The sequence below is a fragment of the Cryptotermes secundus genome, unplaced genomic scaffold (assembly GCF_002891405.2).
Source record: "Cryptotermes secundus unplaced genomic scaffold, Csec_1.0 scaffold63, whole genome shotgun sequence".
NCBI lineage: Eukaryota > Metazoa > Arthropoda > Insecta > Blattodea > Kalotermitidae > Cryptotermes > Cryptotermes secundus.
Window position 1 is genome coordinate 43,323 of NW_019725836.1, and position 18,547 is coordinate 61,869.

Consider the following 18,547-nt stretch of genomic DNA (forward strand, 5'->3'; position numbering starts at 1 on the left):
TCAATAAGCATTTGACCCCTGTGATTCCGTCTTCCTAGTCCATGTGATCCAACAATATTCTGATATGGTTCATCTCCAACAATGCTATTCCAGTCTCCCAATATGATGCTGTTTGTGTCTCCTCTTCCATCTTCCTGAAGAATTTCTTCAATTGTGTCATACACTTTTTCCACTTCATCATCTTCATACTCTGATGTTGGCATGTACACTTGCATAATCAGTATATCTACCGTATATAGAGTAATATGCCTTCTAAATTATTTAGGTAAACGTTTTGAGAAAATCATTCTAAAAAGACTAAACTTCGAACTTAGGAAGCTGCAAGCTATCAGAAATGACCAATACGATTTTAAAAGAGATCACTCCACAACACATGCGTTGTTGAGGAATGTGGAGCGCATTACGCACGGTTTCAACAATAACAAAGCTACAGTAACCTTATTCCTGGATATTGAACTAGCATTCGACAAGGTCTGGAACACCGGGTTGATTGCTAAACTCATTGCGGCCAAAATTCCACTTCACTTCATTCATTTAACACATAACTACCCCCAGAATCGATTCTTTTTTGTAATGCACAAAAACTCTTATTCAAACCTACGCCCCATTCAGGCCGGAGTGCCTCAGGGTAGCTTACTTGGACCCACGCTCTTCAATATTTATATTAATGACATTCCTTCAATTGAAAATGACTCTAACATAGCCATATTGGTCTATGCTGATGACACGAATATTATTATTCGGTCAGGCAGCATAGATATAGCAGTCAGGAAGTTAAACTCTGCCATGGAACTTTTGGAACCGTGGTTCCGGAAATGAAGAATACAGATTGATACAAAAAAAGTGCACAATTACACTCTTTTCTAAACGACTGCGACATTATCGCTGCAGTACGCATTAAGTAAAGATTTTTAACGAAACCATATCTTGGACTAAGGAAACAAAGTATCTTGGTGTTACACTTGACACAAAATTAACCTACCATACCCACATATCCTGTATTTTGCGCAATGATAATTACAGACTGAGACAACTGTACCCTATACTAAATAAATCCTCCACAATTGACATTAATTTAGCTTTGGTAATTTATAAATCACTCCTTCGCTCCATATTGTCATATGCCTCCCCCGGATGGGACTATGCTGCCAACACTTAAATAAATAAACTACAGACATTTCAAAATAAAGTCCTCAGGATAATAACAAAATTACCGAGGGTAACACCAATTGCAACCTTACGCGAACAGACGAGAATGTCATAAATTAAAAGTCATTTTAAGAGGTTAACGAGGACATTGTACCAGAAGTTGGTAACCAGCGAAAACAGTCAGATTCAGGTACTAGGACACTACGATCCCACCAGTGATAAACATCTGCGTCCCTTATCCCTGCTTGCAAGATAATCAGCTCTAAGATCTCTTTACAGGTAACTGGATGATGAAACTCCCCAAACGCCCGTACGCCCGCGGCCACATCGACCGACCATCACCTACACTGGACAAGGAAAGAAGATGTGATAAAAAAAAAGAATTGTAATCATAAAATCCTGTCATTGGATGAGCAACAAACCTTTGCCCTTCCACAATATAGATCTAAATTTATCAATACTTAAACAGTTAAAACCCTTTGAAAATATGATACACAAATGTTTGCCGCTCATCCAAATTATGCAGCAGAAAAAAAAACTGTAGAAACACACGTAAACTTTTAAAACAAAGCAACAGGACAGACAGGGTCTAATGTTAGGGTTCGCGTATTTAAGCCGGACTGCTGGCTAGAAGTCAGTTTGCATCCGGAAGGTCCTGAGACCGGCCAGCTCGACCAAGGTTTTCCGTGGTTTTCCTCGGTACTAGAGCAAATGCTGAGTTGGTACACAAATTCCACGTTGCACTGCATGCCTCACATGCAGCCCTCCCATTGTTAACATCAAAATTTCGCCTTAATATAGCCCTCCCAACGTTAGCAAAAACAAACAAACAAACAAAAAATCCGATCATATGCTCTATCTTTACCAGAAGGACAAGCGGGCACTGCCTGGGAACCTTCAAAATCGGAGATATAGTTTCTTACCCCCCGCCAATGTAGTGTCTCTCACTACCAACCCAACTTCTTCTTCTTCTTCTTCTAACTGTTGGAAGAGGTGTTTTCTATGCGGTCCGTGTTTATAAGCAGGGCAAGTCTAGAATTTAGTTAGCTGTGAGGCAGTCGTCGGCCAGTAAGAGCGCGAACACGGAAATTGAGGGATATATGGTGTTGGAAGCCGTTACCAGACAACGAGTGGTGAAGACACAACAGACAGAGAAGGTTTAGTACGTGCTGTAGTGAACTTCAGAGAGTGTGAATTAGCGTTAGAGCTATAGTTAATTGCAATAAGTGTTCAATGAATACCATTACCAATCCAGACCCTATCAACAGTCGCCCCATCACGTGAGAGCATTAAGGATAGGAAAATAACATGCACGTACATTCTGTTACAGGGGACATGGGGGCACTTTCCTGAACATAGTCTCCTTGCTTTTGCATAGGGCGACTGTGAAACACTTTGTTTCATGTAGTTTTTTTCTATTTGAGGCTGTCGGTAGGATTCCTTGGGCGGGGGATCAGCCTATCGCAAGGCCGCTACCAACACAAGAAAACAGAAACACAGACAAATATCCATACCTCGAGCGGGATTCGAACCCAAGACCCCAGTATTTGAGAGTGCGAAGATATTTCATGCCTTAGACTGCGCGGCCACCGCAGAAGGTCGCGGCAAATGATTGGCTTATAATAAAAACTGTTTTCGAGCATCGGCCTATGACGGATAAACTCTTGAATGTGGAACATACGTCCAACAGCGAGATGTAGGCCCACAGCCGGTCTTCTGAAATCGATGCTTTCGTAATCCGAAAACGTGTAAATCCGTCAAAATATCCAGATCGATCCCTCCCCCCGGCCAATCACAACAATTCTCATTTAACTTTCGTGTGCAAGAAACAAAAAGATCGTCAATTGTTTGCATTAATCTTTGGTACGTTCCGTTCTCTTTTCCATCTCGATATTATCAAATATGCAGCGAGTAGGGGGTAGTGGGCTTTCCGCCCCCCCCCCTTCCGCGCCCAAAGCTAAACTACGCTGTCTCTGTGACAGGCCGTGGAGGCCCATAGGGTTCAGAGACGTCTAGGCTCCCACATTTTCTAGAAAATCGGCTCACAGATGGCGGTGAGGTTGTCAGCCTCACGGGCAGACCGCCCTTTACCCCCCCAGGAAGATTTTTGGTACTCATTTCTGTTAGAGGCTGAGTCAAACCCAGGGCTATAGTGTGGCTGGAAGGATAAGGTCAATTGAAAATTCCAATGGCTTCATAGGGAATCTAACTCGCGACCTTCCGATTTGTAGCATGATGCGTTAAACAACTACGCTACCGGATGTCCCTGTCGTGTCTAAAACAATTAATAAAATTTTAATTAATATCATATATATATACACGGAAAGAAATTCTACAGGGAATTCCTATTTATCTACCTCGAAATAATGAAAATTCAGGAAATTAGTAATTGCAGTATTAAATGAAGTCATGTCCTGGTCGATTCACTCACGGGAGGAGGACCAGAATTGGTAGGTCTAATTATATGTGGTGCAATCATGTGCTGATGAAAAGGGAAAAGGTTATCAAGGTGTAGTTCGAAGCACTGCCCCTCCAGTTCACGCCATTTCTTTAAGTTCGTGATCCCTTCCGCCACGCTTCTGCAACATTTGTGAACACGTGTCTACATGCGAAGAGCAAATGAATTTCTGCATCTTCTATGACCCAGCAGCCACCCGCTCATCTACCGAGGCATGGGTTCACCGAGTTGCGTTTCCATCGGTACATAATCGCGTCATTTATAATTAATAATTCGTGATCCCTTCCGAATGAATCACCCTGTATCATGTTACGCTGAAGAGCGTCTGGTCGCTGCGTTCCCCTATCGCGAATGTTGGAACTGTCCCCCCGGCACACGAGTCTGCATACATATCGCAGTAACGAGGCCGACACCCCCAGAAACACGTACGTGACCTCCGCAAGGCGTGTTGACAATGAATATCAAGTGATAAATGACTTTATTTTTCTATTAGTGTCACTGACAGTAGCGCTACCCGAAAAACGGTCAGGGCAAATAACATTACAAGCGGCTGGAAGGTTAGATGAATGGGGGGGAGTCAGAAATTGGATGTGTTTTTCTTATAGGTGTTCGACATTTACAGCATTAAGGCAAAAGATACAGTTGTCCCTGTGCTTAATTAAACACCGCCCTAAGAAGACGTATGGCGATATGGAGGTATACATCCATTTTAAACTCGGTACTTGATGGTTATGAGATATCAGCTTCACACCCCGACACCTTTACCCCAGGGAAAAGTCCCTTCCCTTACCCATTTTCTGTCAGGCTGGATAGGTTTCAGAGCTTCTCTGGAAGCTGAAGAAAAGAGAAAAATCCTTGACTCTACCAACAAGCGAACACAGTTTTTAACTTCAGTAACTTAGTCACTACATTGACTGAGCTATCACGCCTTCCGTTCATATCATTAGTGTCGGTTATGTAATATTTTCTAGGACACGGTAAACTGTGTCAAGTATATATGACAGACGCGACGTTTCGAAGTTGCTTCCACTATCGTCTTCAGTTCGTTTCTTGTTATTATGCTGAGAGAATTTAACGGTTTTTTCTATTTTTTGAGTGTAATAGTGACGTTGCGGATCGAACTCAGAATCTAAAAACTATAACTCTAATACTGACAGTAATATAAGGAAGATGGAGTCAGAATTTTCCTAAATTTCGGTGAACTTCTATGGGCCTACACGCCTTTCCTCGCGTTGGGACATCACATCAAATGCAACAACACAAATGTACGCATGATGTACCAATAGACAGTCAGGCTCTCTACAGGTAATCTACATGTAGTTTTGGATTCGGTTTCAAGCTCAGGCTGCATTACCCCCGAGAGAAGAACTCCGATTTATTAACGTTACATCAGAAGTCAGTGATCTTGTCCCTTGAGAGGCTTACCTGAACCCTGGACTCCGGAAGGTTAATTTTGAGGGCCACTTCCTCCCTCATGAAGATGTCTGGGTAGCGCGTCTTTGCGAACAGGGCCTCGAGGATGTCCAGCTGCGCCCGCGTGAACGTGGTTCTCTCTCGGCGCTGTTTCCGGGGGTTACCTGGATAAGACGTCGGTCATAATTATCACTTCACATGAAATGCATTAAACTCTGTTAGGAACATCCGAATGGTCGTCTTCACCAGATGCTGACATGGAGCNTTATACCACACAGGAAATACATTGCATCTCCGCTACAAAGTCCAATAGGTTAATGCTGTTTGGGGAAACAGTAGCTGTTTATTGTGAGAACCATACAGAACACAGTTCCAAATCATATATAAGAATTCAGTCCATACCTCATAAGAAACACATGTTTCCGCTACAAAGCCCAACCGGTTAAGGCTGTTTTGAGAAACAGACTCTGTTTACTGTGAGAACCATACGGAACACACAGATACACTGTGTGGGCAGAATGGAGACTAAGTTATAACAGGTGGTACATATATTAACCACTAGGCTTTAAAGGGTTTATCTTATAGAGAGTCAGTAGGACTCCTTTGACAGNCGTCTTTGCGAACAGGGCCTCGAGGATGTCCAGCTGCGCCCGCGTGAACGTGGTTCTCTCTCGGCGCTGTTTCCGGGGGTTACCTGGATAAGACGTCGGTCATAATTATCACTTCACATGAAATGCATTAAAATTTGTTAGGAACATCCGAATGGTCGTCTTCACCAGATGCTGACATGGAGCGTTACGTCATGATTACAAAGTCACTAGACGATATTTTAAATATATGATGATAATAATAATTCAATTCAATTCAATTCAATTCTTTATTATTTATGTGCTGAGCCAACAGCCGTAAGGCCAATTATAGACTCAGCACAGTGTATNTAATTACTTAATTTTTTTAAATACACATAAATTCAGATTATACCACACAGGAAATACATTGCATCTCCGCTACAAAGTCCAATAGGTTAATGCTGTTTGGGGAAACAGTAGCTGTTTATTGTGAGAACCATACAGAACACAGTTCCAAATCATATATAAGAATTCAGTCCATACCTCATAAGAAACACATGTTTCCGCTACAAAGCCCAACCGGTTAAGGCTGTTTTGAGAAACAGACTCTGTTTACTGTGAGAACCATACGGAACACACAGATACACTGTGTGGGCAGAATGGAGACTAAGTTATAACAGGTGGTACATATATTAACCACTAGGCTTTAAAGGGTTTATCTTATAGAGAGTCAGTAGGACTCCTTTGACAGGGTATCAGAACCCGTAAGAACGCTACTTACACAGGACAACACAAACACAGAATGAACGCAGATACCCACGACTACAGTATTTGAGTGGGCGCAAAACAGTTCATGTCTCAGACCGCTCGGCGACATGATGAGAACCAGGCCACTTTACCGGACATCTCATTGTGGTTGCTTGAACGAAGTGTGACGTATCCTCAGACGTGTTTCAGACGGACAATATTGACGTAACGGACTGTGACGACTTTTGATATGAAAGACACATCCACATGCACAAAAAATGTCATCTCAAGGGTGGGAATATTCTCAATAAATGACACATTTTTGTAAGGGTTTCTATTAAACTGTGTAACGACTTTCAGAAGAAAATAAGCAATCTGGGTACAGTCACCTATAGGCTGATCCATTAAGAAGCGAATCGAATTAGTAAACTTACTGAACATGAAACATTAATATATGTTTACAAAACATGCTGCATATATCTATCGTTTTTCTGAATATAACCAACAATCATCTTATCGTGTTTTATCATAAGAGACATAAATATCATCTAAATAGATCGTCCTGTATAAGACTGAATTCTAAAACCCAAATTAAACAATAAGTTCTGGGAAGATCTAATCGCCTACTTTCCTTTAACTACAATTTGTGTAGTTGATATAGCAAGCAGAAAGATTACTATGTTAAGTATCTGTAATGAAGTTAAGAAACGTTTAATACATTATGGTGGCACAATTGAAGGGACATACTTGTGAGATACCTGTTGAGGGATCTTCATGCTGAATGGTATACATACCGAGTTTCAAGATCATCCGTTCAGGCATTTAGGTAACTGCAATGCTCTCACTGCTGAAGTCTGCCGTCGAACTGACTTCAGGTGGCATGATGTACATACCAAATTTATTGGAATCCTGTAGAGGCTTTCAGACTTTATTAGAGAGAATGCATACACAGACAGACCGACAGACCTACTCCTATTGCTCGAAAAGAAAAATGGAGGTCTGAAAAAATCTCCTGCCGATGACAAATATGAGCTACCCCGAAAGCACCTCATTTACATCAACGCTGCTCATTCCTTTGTTTAAGGTTGCTATGCTACAAGCCGGAAGGTCGAAGGTTCGGTTCCTTATCAGATTATTAGATTTTTCAATTAGACCTAATCCTTCCAGTCGCACTATGGTTCCGATGTCGACTCAGCCTCTAACAGAAATGAGTATCGGGGATCTTCCTGGCGAGTAAAGGGCGGCCGGCTCGTAGGATTAGCAACCTCACCACTATCTGTGAGCCGATTGTCTAGAAAATGCGGAAGCTTCGACGTCTCACAAACCAATGGGCTTCCACTGCCTGTTACAAGGACAGCTTTACCTTTACCATCTAACTATAAACATTACACAGAAGAGAGTGAAATGAAGATTTGGAAAAAGTCGCTCTGTCTGAAGGTGCACTCTTCACATTGCCCGACGGACTGAGGAAAACGGACGGCAGTCGACAACGTAGACGAGAACCGACTGTACCCTGGAGTATTACTGTTATACGTACTAACCTCTTCATTGTTTTTTTTTATTTCGTCCGTTATAGAGCCACCTATGTAGACCTTTTGAAAGTACTCACTCCCCAGTAGAGGGGAGTGCCGGTCACAATAACCCCCCCCCCCCCCCCCCCNCGAAGAGAAGACCTAAATTCTAAACACCTACACGGACAAGTTCAGATGAGAACAAATATCTTGGCCATGGATTCCAACGGGACTCGAGACCAAGGATCATTCTGCTGGCGAAGGCCAGCAGCAATTAACCTCCCTACCTGCCTACACCCACACATTCAGTCTATCAGTCAAGAGAAGTTAGAGTTCTATAATCGTGGGTCCCGTGGGACTCGGAACCAAAAATCACTGTGCTGGCGAGGACCAGTAACAATTAGTAGTCAGTCTGTAAATGTGTGGTACACGCAAAGTATTGTCAAGTGTTTACCCTACCACAAGAAGTGTCAAAGTTGTTAATTGAACATGAAGTGTGAACGAGTTAGGAAATATATGCATAGCATAACAATTCTGGAGTTTCGTTCGTTTTCGCTGAAATTTCTCGTACACTACAACACTCGAAAAAAAAAAAAGGTAAAATGAAAAGCTAACCCTTTAACAGGTTGTGGAGGCCCATAGGATTGTGAGACGTCGTGGCTACCATATATTTCCTAGACAATCGGCTCAGAGATGGCGGTGAGGATGTCAACCTTAAGTGCCGGCCGCACTTTACTCCCAGGAAGATTCCTGGTTCTCATTTCTGTTAGAGGCTGAGTCGATACGAGGGTCATAACGGGGCTGAAAAATTTAGGTCAACTGAAAAATACAGTTAACTTATAAGGAATCGAACCCGGGACCTTGCGGATTGTATCATAGTGCCTCAACCAACCGTGCTCCATGGTGAGAAATGTATATTGAACCAAAAACAAGTGTTTTTTTTGTTTTTTTTTTTTTGGAAATATGTTTTGCTTCGATATTCATTCTGCCAGATGAGCGCAGAAACGTGTGTACGACTTTACGGAATGTACAGGTCGGGGGTATCGAAGACTAGTTTTTAACAATCCGTGCAGCTGTTTCGGACGGACAAGAATATGTATACTTACGCTCCACAGGGATGCGACGTGACAAACAATACTATACATTTTTATGAATGGCCTTCTATTAGCCCTTTAAATCACAGCGGTAACTATATAAACCACATGCTTCACCATTAGAAATCTCTTAATTCTGCCCACACAGTGTAGTTATGTGTTCCGTACGGTTCTCACAATAAACAGAGACTGTTTCTCTAAACAGCATTAACTGGTTGGGCTTTGTATCGGAGACGTAATGGGTTTCCTGTGAGGTACGGACTGAATTCTTATATGTTATTTGGAGCGTATTTGTGTGTTCCGTATGGTTCTCACAATAAACAGCGACTGTTTCCCCAAACAGCATTAACCGGTGGGGTTTTGTAGCTGAGAGGCAGTGTGATTGATTTGAGACTTTTCACAGCTGCGAGTATGAGTACTAATTTCTAGAATATGACACCATATAGTTTCATAGAAATTCACTGACATTTCTAACGAAATTACTGCCCGAATCTTCAGGAATTTAGTGCAGAACTCTGCTTGTTTTTGTTTGCTTAGTCTTCGACTTCGAAGATGGAGGCAGTACGTTCATCCGAAACATTCGTAAGACTTCTACCAGTCTACAAGTCATGACATCCCAAAGCCAGTACTCATTGCAGGTGTTGTTCAATTGAGGCAGTAATTTGTATATACAAAAATTACCAGTAAATGTATATTTGATGTTTAATGCTTGAAGTCTATGTGACGTATAACCAACGTAACTGAAAAGCACAAAATAACATCATCCTGTATATCAACCTTTAAAAGAAGGAGAGTCTTTTCCTGAAATCTGTGCACAGTTACAAGAGAATGTTTTGACGAGGAGAGCAGGCAGAACACATTAGTGAGTAATTGACCCTGATTTAATCGTGTTTAGTGGCTGGGTGTGTGTACATCCTAGCAGGATCGGAGTCCCGATTGGATTACTCTCGCAACCCTACATATGTATGCGTGGAGGGGTCACAGTGGGGAGGAGTGGGGAGATGTCACATTATTAAGCAACGCTTGAGCAACCGAACCCACACACACAGTGCTGCAGATAACTGGCTAACCAACACACTCATTGGAGCTGAGCTATTCTGAAGAAGCTGCCAGTCGCTCAGCTACTTAAGAAATCCATCGCATTCTTTGAGGCCTGGATGTTGGTTACCATACTCACATCAGCTTGCCACTGGACCCTATTCTGAGCTAACTGAGAAGTTAATAGTCACACAGCTACTCAAGATATGCTTCCTCCTAAATGGAACACTAAAGTTCATCGCCGTGCTCACAAGAGCTCGCTACTGGTTACTACCCTGAGCCAGAAAAATCTAGTTAATAACCCTCACCCCACATTTATTATTTAAAACTTTTTTAATATTATTCTCCATTCCAAGTCCAGGTCCTCTAAAATTCTTATATCTAATCAGGTAATCCTGTAAATATACTGTATGCAATTCACTCCTTGCCCATTCGTGCTACTCCTCCGCCCTTCACACCACTCAATGTTTAAATTTACCGGGGATAGTTCGAAACAAAACAAGGATATTTTTAATCTATAATCAACAAACCTGAAAAAATAAAGAATTCTAGGAATTCGGATACTTAACATATGAATGGGAGCGCAAGTAACGCCATATCGGGAAATATTTTTAGTACTTCTTAGAAAACCTAAGAAAATGAAAATGACAGGAAGACAACATGTCTGCACACATGAAAATACATTTTATGGAGTATTTACAGGAATTCGGATGCTTAACATAACAATGGGAGCGCAAGTAACGCCATATTGGGAAATATTTCTAATAATTCTTAGAAAACCTAAAGAAAATGAAAATGACAGGAAGGCAACATGTCTGCACACATGAAAACACATTTTATGGAGTATATACAGGATGTGCTCATTACGTGGCGTAACAGTACCTGCTGGGTATCCCATGCTGGAGTGCAAGGAGTCCATTGTAGGCATGGCGAGTCCGATGCCGTTGACCGAGTACGGCGTAGATTTGAGGTAGGCCATGCTGGCTGTGGAGCCTGAGCCACATGGGCTGCTGAACGGAGGGAAAGCAAGTTCGCCATCAGGGCTGCACCTGTGTCACAAGCACACGGTTAGTCCATCTGCCACATAATATTCTATATAGTTATCGGTGTAACTTCTGTTGAGATTTCAAAAGGAAATGTCTTTACATATGTATATCGTTATGTTTACAGAGTGTAACGCAAGTTGAAAATAGAAGAGGTTTCACCATGTGTTATATACGTTTCTGTAGACCACATTAACATCCCATTGCTGCATTCCTGTCCTACACATTACTTTATGATGAGTGGAAGCCAAACTTCAACGCCATCTCCCACGAACAACACGCACAGACAGTCAATCATAAACCGTCTCCTTTATATAGTAAGTCATGCTTCATGTATCCGCAATAAAATATTATTAATACTCATAGAATAAACAAGATACACTGAAAGAGAAGACTGCTCGCTCGTTCGTGACCTACTGTGTAATTTTAATATATTCAATGTGTTAGTATGCGGCTAAAACGCCATGTAATCTGAATGTTTACCAGTGGAGTTCAGTCACTTATCGATGAAATTACTTCTCTGGCCTCCATATGTTGTAGGTTACGTCACGACGCTGCAAAAGCTAGATTACCTTACGTCGAGTAGTCGGATAAATGAGGTCGGAACGGCTATAGGGAAGGTTCCCATTTCTGGCAGACACAAGAGTTTATTTTCTTCTCCTGATCGTCTCTGGAACCCATCCAGCTTCTTATCAGACTGGTACACCAGCAGGTAAAGCGGCTGGGTGGTGAAGCTGATCACTCACCTTCATCTAGTGCCGAGGTTAAAAATGCTGGAGCTATACCTCCATTCCCACCTACGTCTTCATGGCATAGTGCTTAATTAATTAAACACAAGGACAACTTCAAGGAGTGGAATGAATAAAGAATTGTGAGGGATATGGAAGAAAGTGGTCGTTGCCTAGTAGAGTACTATCCCGGTATATGCCTAAAAGAGACTGAGGAAGACCTTGAAGAACCCCAGTCACGACAACTGCTGTCTCGGTAGAAACTCGAACTGAAAACCTCCTGAATGAAAGTTTACCTCTACAAGAATCTACTGTCGTAGTAGGATGAATGGGTGAAGGGTAAATATCTTGTAATTTTCTACGTTTCTTCGTCACTTTCTCTCCTATACTGTGCCACGGGAACAAGCGTGCGTCACGGGCAGGTAGTGACGGGATCCGTAATTCCGGCATTTATACGTACGTCTGTAGGGGATCCAGACATTCTGCACACAGATTTCTGTAAGGTTTCCTACGCAAGGCATGACAAATCTTGGTTCCTAGAGCAGGCAGACTTCAGCACCCACCTCAAAACAGTCAACATTTCAGGCTCACTGAACAGACAATTTTCTTCAAGGTAAAAGTAAAACTATCCCTGTAACAGGCTGTGGAGGCCCATAGGGTTGTGAGACGTCAAGGCTCCCACATTTTTCTGGACAATCGGCACATAGATGGCGGTGAGCCTGTCAGCCTTACGTGCCGGTTGACCTTTACCCAATGAAGATTCTTGGTACTCATTTCTGTTAGAGGCTGAGTCGACCCCAGGGCCATCGTGCGGCTGGAAAATTTAGGTCAATCGAAAATTCCAATGACCTCATCGGGAATCGAACCCGCGACTTTCCGGCTGTAGTTACTACGTTCTCTTCCAATTTTGCTTCAAAAGCAAAACTAAACTGAGCAAATTGCAATATAGTGACTGGTAGCACTGTTCCCTGTTCTGGAGGCCACGCCTTCGAATCCCGAACTCAAGACCCGTTATTTTGAGGTTTCGCGTAGTTTTCCAGATTAGATAACGATCGTTTCCTTCCCTATGTCTGCCTATTCATTATCCACTCTTCCTTCTACCGTTCGACGCCATGTGGCTTCATTTTCTGACGAAGTCGTTAAACAAAGTAAGAATTATAATTTTCCCTGTTCTTAATTAAGCACACCGCCATATGGACGGATAGGAAGTGGAGGTATAACTCCACGCATTCTTAACTTCGGCGATAAATGGAGGTGGATGGCCAGTTTTACAACCTTGCCGGCTTACTCCTACAGGGGAAATAAGCTCGGTGCACATTAGCTAGGGGACTGGATGGGCCCCAGATGGGGTTCGGAGCACTGAACAAGAGAATATCTTTGTACTCTCGCTAGAAATCGAACCCCGATTCCTCAATAGTCCACCCGGTATCCTAGTCGCTATATCGACTGAGGATGGAAAGACTGAGAAAAATAAGAAAGAAATCCAGTTGGGATAGCCGATATGCCAGCTGAAACTCGAGTCGACTACGTCCCGTGTACCTGTCTAGAATCTTACCAAACGAAAAACGTAATCAGTGTCTAGCTCTTCCTAGGAGTCTCGTTCTGTGTACTTTCCACAGAAGCGAAGCCCAGTTAGCACAGATGTAACTTCACCACAGAAATGTGGCTGTAGCGCTACTTTGTTTGCGGGGGCGCTGGGTATTCTGGGGAAGTTACACAGTAAATCTGAACCAATTGTTAAGTTCCAAAATGTCAGAGATCGAGTGTTCAATTCCGTGCATTTGTAAATAAATAAACTAACTCACCCCATGGAGATGAGACTTCTTGAGAAGCCGAAAAATTTGTGCAGCTACTCAATGAATTTTTAGGAATTTATGTAACCGAAGGTACGTTCCCGCTTTCACAAAAGCTCGTCACTGATCCCTGTCCTGACCCAGATCCATCCAGCTAATTTATCTAACATCCATCTTAATATTATCCTCCCACCTACGCCTACTTCTTCCTAGTTATCTCTTTCCTTCTGGTTTTCTCACCAAAGATCCTGTTAGAGTTCGTCTTCTCATCTGCGTACTACATACCCTGCCCACCTCATCCTCATTGAATTGATAATTCTAATTATACTTGGAGAAGAGTACAAGTTATGAAGCTCCTCCTTATGCAGTTTTCTCCAACCTCCTGTCACTTCATCTCTCTTCGGTCTAAATATTCTCCTCAGTGCCCTGTTCTCAACACCCTCAGTAATATATTTGTAAAATACTGATAAATATTTTAGGGTTTCATGTTCTTATGAAGAATTCTGTCGTCTGGGATATAACGCTGTGTGGTTCGTTGAAATTCAGCCGAAAATTCTTAGGAATATGTCGCCCCCTTCTTCAGTGTAGGAAGAGATTACTGTCTGCTTTATGTTGGTTTGCCATTTGGCGTATTCTTATTTCCTGAAGATGGAGACTACATGTTCTTACTAAACGTCCGTTGACGTTCAACAGCCTGCACGGCGTTATTTCCAAGAAGACAGAAATCTTAATAAATAGCATCATCTGATAAAGTAAAGCCATCCCTGTAACAGGCCGTGAAGACCCATACAGTTCTGAGACGTCGAGGTTCCCACATTTTCTAGACAATCGGCTCACAGATTGCGGTGAGCCAGCCGGCCTCTCTTTGCCCCGCAGGAAGATTTCTGATATTTATTTCTGTTAGAGGCTGAGTCGACCTCAGGACCATAGAGCGGCTGAAAGAATTAGGTAAATTGAAAAATCGAATGACCTCATCGGGAATCGAACCCACGACATTGTGTCTTGTAGCAAACTGCCTCAACCAACTACGCTACCGCGTGTCCATTATTAATTCATAAAAATATGAAATATATTGATTTTAAAAATGAAAATATTAACAGAAATTATTTATATATACACATGAATTTAATAGAGAGGGCCCAGTGATTTTAGGGTAGAGATGGGACACCTTTTATATAGAATTTGGAAAAAGCTGCAGATACAAATTAGTATAAGGTCTTAAAAATTGGAATGGGTCTGCACTGCACACGTGACAGCCCACAGAGCTCATGTTTCTCTCTGCAGGTGGGGAAAACAAACTGCGATCTTCAATTTTTTGTGTGTGTGCGCGCACAAGTCAAGATGGTACAACAATGGCCTCTGCCTACTTCAGACAGAGGCAACAGAATCTTAATAACGGTTTGGAAACGAGACGTTAATACGATATGAGTCACGTCCCATGATCACTAAAGGGAATAAGGGACAGAATTTTTTGTTAAGCATCTTCCTTTGGGACTGGAATTTTTGGGTTCACCAGCCGAATCCCCTTGTTGAGGAGCCGCAGACCCCTAGACCATACAGTACATATTTGAGCGGGTCGCACAAAGGGTGGCCACAGCGGGGGTGGAGAGAGCAGAACCAAGGGCAGCTGCATGAGGCAAGGCTATTGTTGGAAGGGTGAGGAACTCCCCAACTCACTATACTCCCCCGTGCAACAATGAGTAGCAATTATTCGAGGTAATCGCTTGGAAAAGGCCGGGGCGGGTTGGTAGCAAACAATCCTGTCAATGAGGCAGCTTCAATACAACAGCTAGGAGGCCGTTTCTGCCGCTGTATCAGTCGTGGGCACGGTCAAAGGGTTCGGGCTATGAACTCACCCCTTCCGTTTCCAGTCAGAAGTAAAATTCCTTTCAGATTCATGAGATACAGTCAATATGACGCTTTGGTTAATGAGAGCCACTTAGTGCTCACCTTACGCGTTAAGAAACGGTAAATTTTATTGGTCAAACTGGATACGAACTTCTGTCAGCGGTGACTACAAAGAGGGGGCGATGTGACTTACAGGCGAGTAGATATTTACTGATATCTCGGAATGCATTGCCTCAGCTTTCAGGGTAGAAAAGTAAGCCAAACAACCGGTAAGACGTAAGCAGCAAGAAGAGTGAGCTCCGACGTTTCAGGGGGACATATATGCACTATCTTCAGAGCATAATTTTAAGAAAAATAAGCAATTCTGAAGAAGAGGTAGGAAACAAGCAGAGTGAGCCCAGATTTTTCTGAGGGAGCTGTTGCCTTCTTCCCTTCGGGCAATCGGAGGGGTGCCAAGCAGGCGGACTCACTGCATAGTGCCTCTGTCTTGCTGCCACTCAAATTGGGACAAATGTATTCTTCCGAAACGTCGATAAACTTGTACAGGACTGTACGGCTTTACATCCCAGAAGGAAGTGCTTCTCACATTGGTAAGTTAAAAGTACACGAAGTTGTCCATGTGTTTAATTAATTAAGCACTACGCCATGAAGATGTATGGTGGAGTGGCTGTATGGATCCACATATTCTCTACCTCGGCACTAGTTTATCTCCGGGGAAAGAGCTCCCGGGTCTCATTGGATGGGAACCTGGGTGTGACCCAGTTTTGGTCTGCATTACGGAGAAAAGAAGAATGTTACCCTTGGCAGGAATCAAACCCGTGCCGTCCAGCCCATCGCTATACTAACTGTACACGTCTGAGGTTTCCACAACGGCAAAAGTTTCACATCCACGCTTTCATGTCTCCGACATTCTACAGGCAGGCAGGCGGGTGTGCGAAGTCTAAAATATTTCTTAGTTTACGTCATCGTCAGAGAGTGACGTCGGAACCAGGAGCTTAACTGGTTGAGAAACTATGCTTACTTACTTACTTACTTACTTACTTACTTATGGAGCTGAGCCCTTCTTGAGAAGAAGCCAAATCTGCAGGTACTCAAGAATTTCCCAGCATTTTATGGAACCCGAAGGTTCATTACCGTGTTCACAAGAGCCCTCCACTGGTCCCTATCCTCAGCCAGATCTATCCAATCCATACCATCCCATCCTATCGCTCTAAGATCTATTCTAATATTGTCCACCCACATACGCCTTGGTCTTCCCTGTGGTCTCTTTCCTTCTGGCTTTCCCACCAATATCCTATACGCATTCCCCGTCTCCCCCATTCGTGCTACATGACCTGCCCACCTCATCCTCCTTGACTTGATCAATCTAATTATACTTGGAGAAGAGTACACGTTATGAAGCTCCTCATTATGCAGTTTCCTCCAACTTCCTGTGACTTCATCTCTCTTTGGTCCAAATATTCTCCTCAACACCGTGTTCTCAAACACCCTCAGCCTATGTTCCACCCTTAATGTCAGAGACCAAATTTCACACCCATACAAACCACAGGCAAAATTATAATTGTGTATATTCTAATTTTTTTTTGGGGGGGCAGCAGACAAGAAGACAAATGGTTCTGGGCTGAATGGTAGCAAGTATTACCCGAGTTCAATCTCCTCTTAATTTCCCCCTGAATCAGTTTTCGATCTGTTATCGTTGTTCCCAAATATCTGAACTGTGCCACATTTTCAAAACATCTGTTTCCTACATTTATGCCATTATTTTGCCCTGCATTTTGGTAACGAGACAGCAACATATACTTGGTTTTCTCTGTGTTTACTTCTAGACCAACCTCTTTACTTGCGTCAATTAAAAGTTTGTGTGTTTTTCTTTACGGTATCTACATTATCACCCAGTAGATTCACATCATCAGCATAGACCAACAGCTGATGTGTCCCGTTTAATTTCAGTCCCACCTGGTTTCCCTGAACCTTCCTAATAGCATATTCTAAAGCAAAGTTGTGAGATACTATGCTACAAGCCGGAATGTTACGGGTTTCAATGAGGTGCATATTTCATTTGCCCTCATCTTTCCAGCCGCACTGTGGTCCTGGGTTCGACTCAGACTCTAACAGAAATGAGTACCAGGATCTTCACGGGACTAAAGGACTGCCTGTATGGTTAAGACCTCCATCTGTGAGCCGATTATCTAGGAAATGTGGAAGCCTTAACGTCTCAAAACCCTATGGGCCTCCAAGGCCCATTACAGGTATAACTTTACGTTTTACCTTACACGATGGGAACAAATTCTCTTTGAACAGAAATAATTCTTCCACAAGTCTGCCTGCGCAACGTGTGCTATGCTTATGACGCGCAGAGTCCCCAATCTCCAGTTTCCTTTCATCTCCCTTCAAATCAATTATCTTCGGCCTGTCTAACAGCTTGTTTTTTAAACTCGCAGCTTCAGAAAACAATCCTGAATTGGGGCTAAAAATAACTATGACACTCTCACGGAAATATACGCTCCAAAGTTCACTGTAACTACAGCACACATAAAGTCTTCTTATTCTTCTTTAGCCGTTGCTTGGTAGCGGTTTCCAACGGCTGACTTTCCCCTTCCTCTGGGTTACCGAACTGTTCTCGGCCTTAACTACCAACTTCTTATTTCCAAATACAGAAATTGCAACTTCGTCTGTCGGCAAATTGCTGCTGGCCTTCGCCAACACAGTCATTCCTGGCTTCAGTTTCCACGAGATTCATGACTAAGATTTTTATCCTCTTCGATAAGGGAGAAGTCGGTGTTTCTAAGTAGGCACCTAGTGTGTTGCACCGTAGTTTCTGCACGAATACATCCACTCTGTCACGCCGCTCAGTGCCAGCAACTGAGTCTGAGTCTCAGTCGTCCAGTCTGTCTTGGAATAAAGCACCCATCTGGGTCTTGCGGCCAGATATTTATTATTGTTTGACAGTTACAGTCTTGTTTTGGGGAGCGCCCTCTCTGACGAGAGGACGGGTCTGTCTTTTGTATATGCTGCTGCTGGCCCTTACCAGCGCAATGCTTCTCGGGTCCTAGTCCCAAGGGACTCGCGACCGTATTTCACTGACTCAGATGTGAGACTTCGCTTTTCGTCGCCTCCTACAACTCGCAGGATAACGGTGGAGGTATTCGACCCCAC

At 43.0% G+C, this 18,547-nt stretch overlaps 1 protein-coding gene across 4 annotated transcripts in view; it reads right to left on the reverse strand.

Annotated features, from left to right (window-relative positions):
* LOC111863504 (homeobox protein OTX2-like) overlaps positions 1-18,547 on the reverse strand; it is a 96,761-nt gene that overhangs the window by 30,480 nt on the left and 47,734 nt on the right. For all 4 annotated transcript variants that reach the window (XR_004512913.1, XM_033751091.1, XM_033751092.1 and 1 more), the window contains exons 3-5: positions 10,862-11,028; positions 5,650-5,714; positions 5,033-5,119 (exon numbers count right to left, since the gene is read on the reverse strand). Coding sequence is in view for 3 of the 4 variants with exons in the window: in XM_033751091.1 (XP_033606982.1) it covers positions 5,033-5,119; positions 5,650-5,714; positions 10,862-11,028 (319 nt within the window). In the remaining variant the exon portion in view is untranslated. The remainder of the gene's footprint in view (positions 1-5,032; positions 5,120-5,649; positions 5,715-10,861; positions 11,029-18,547) is intronic.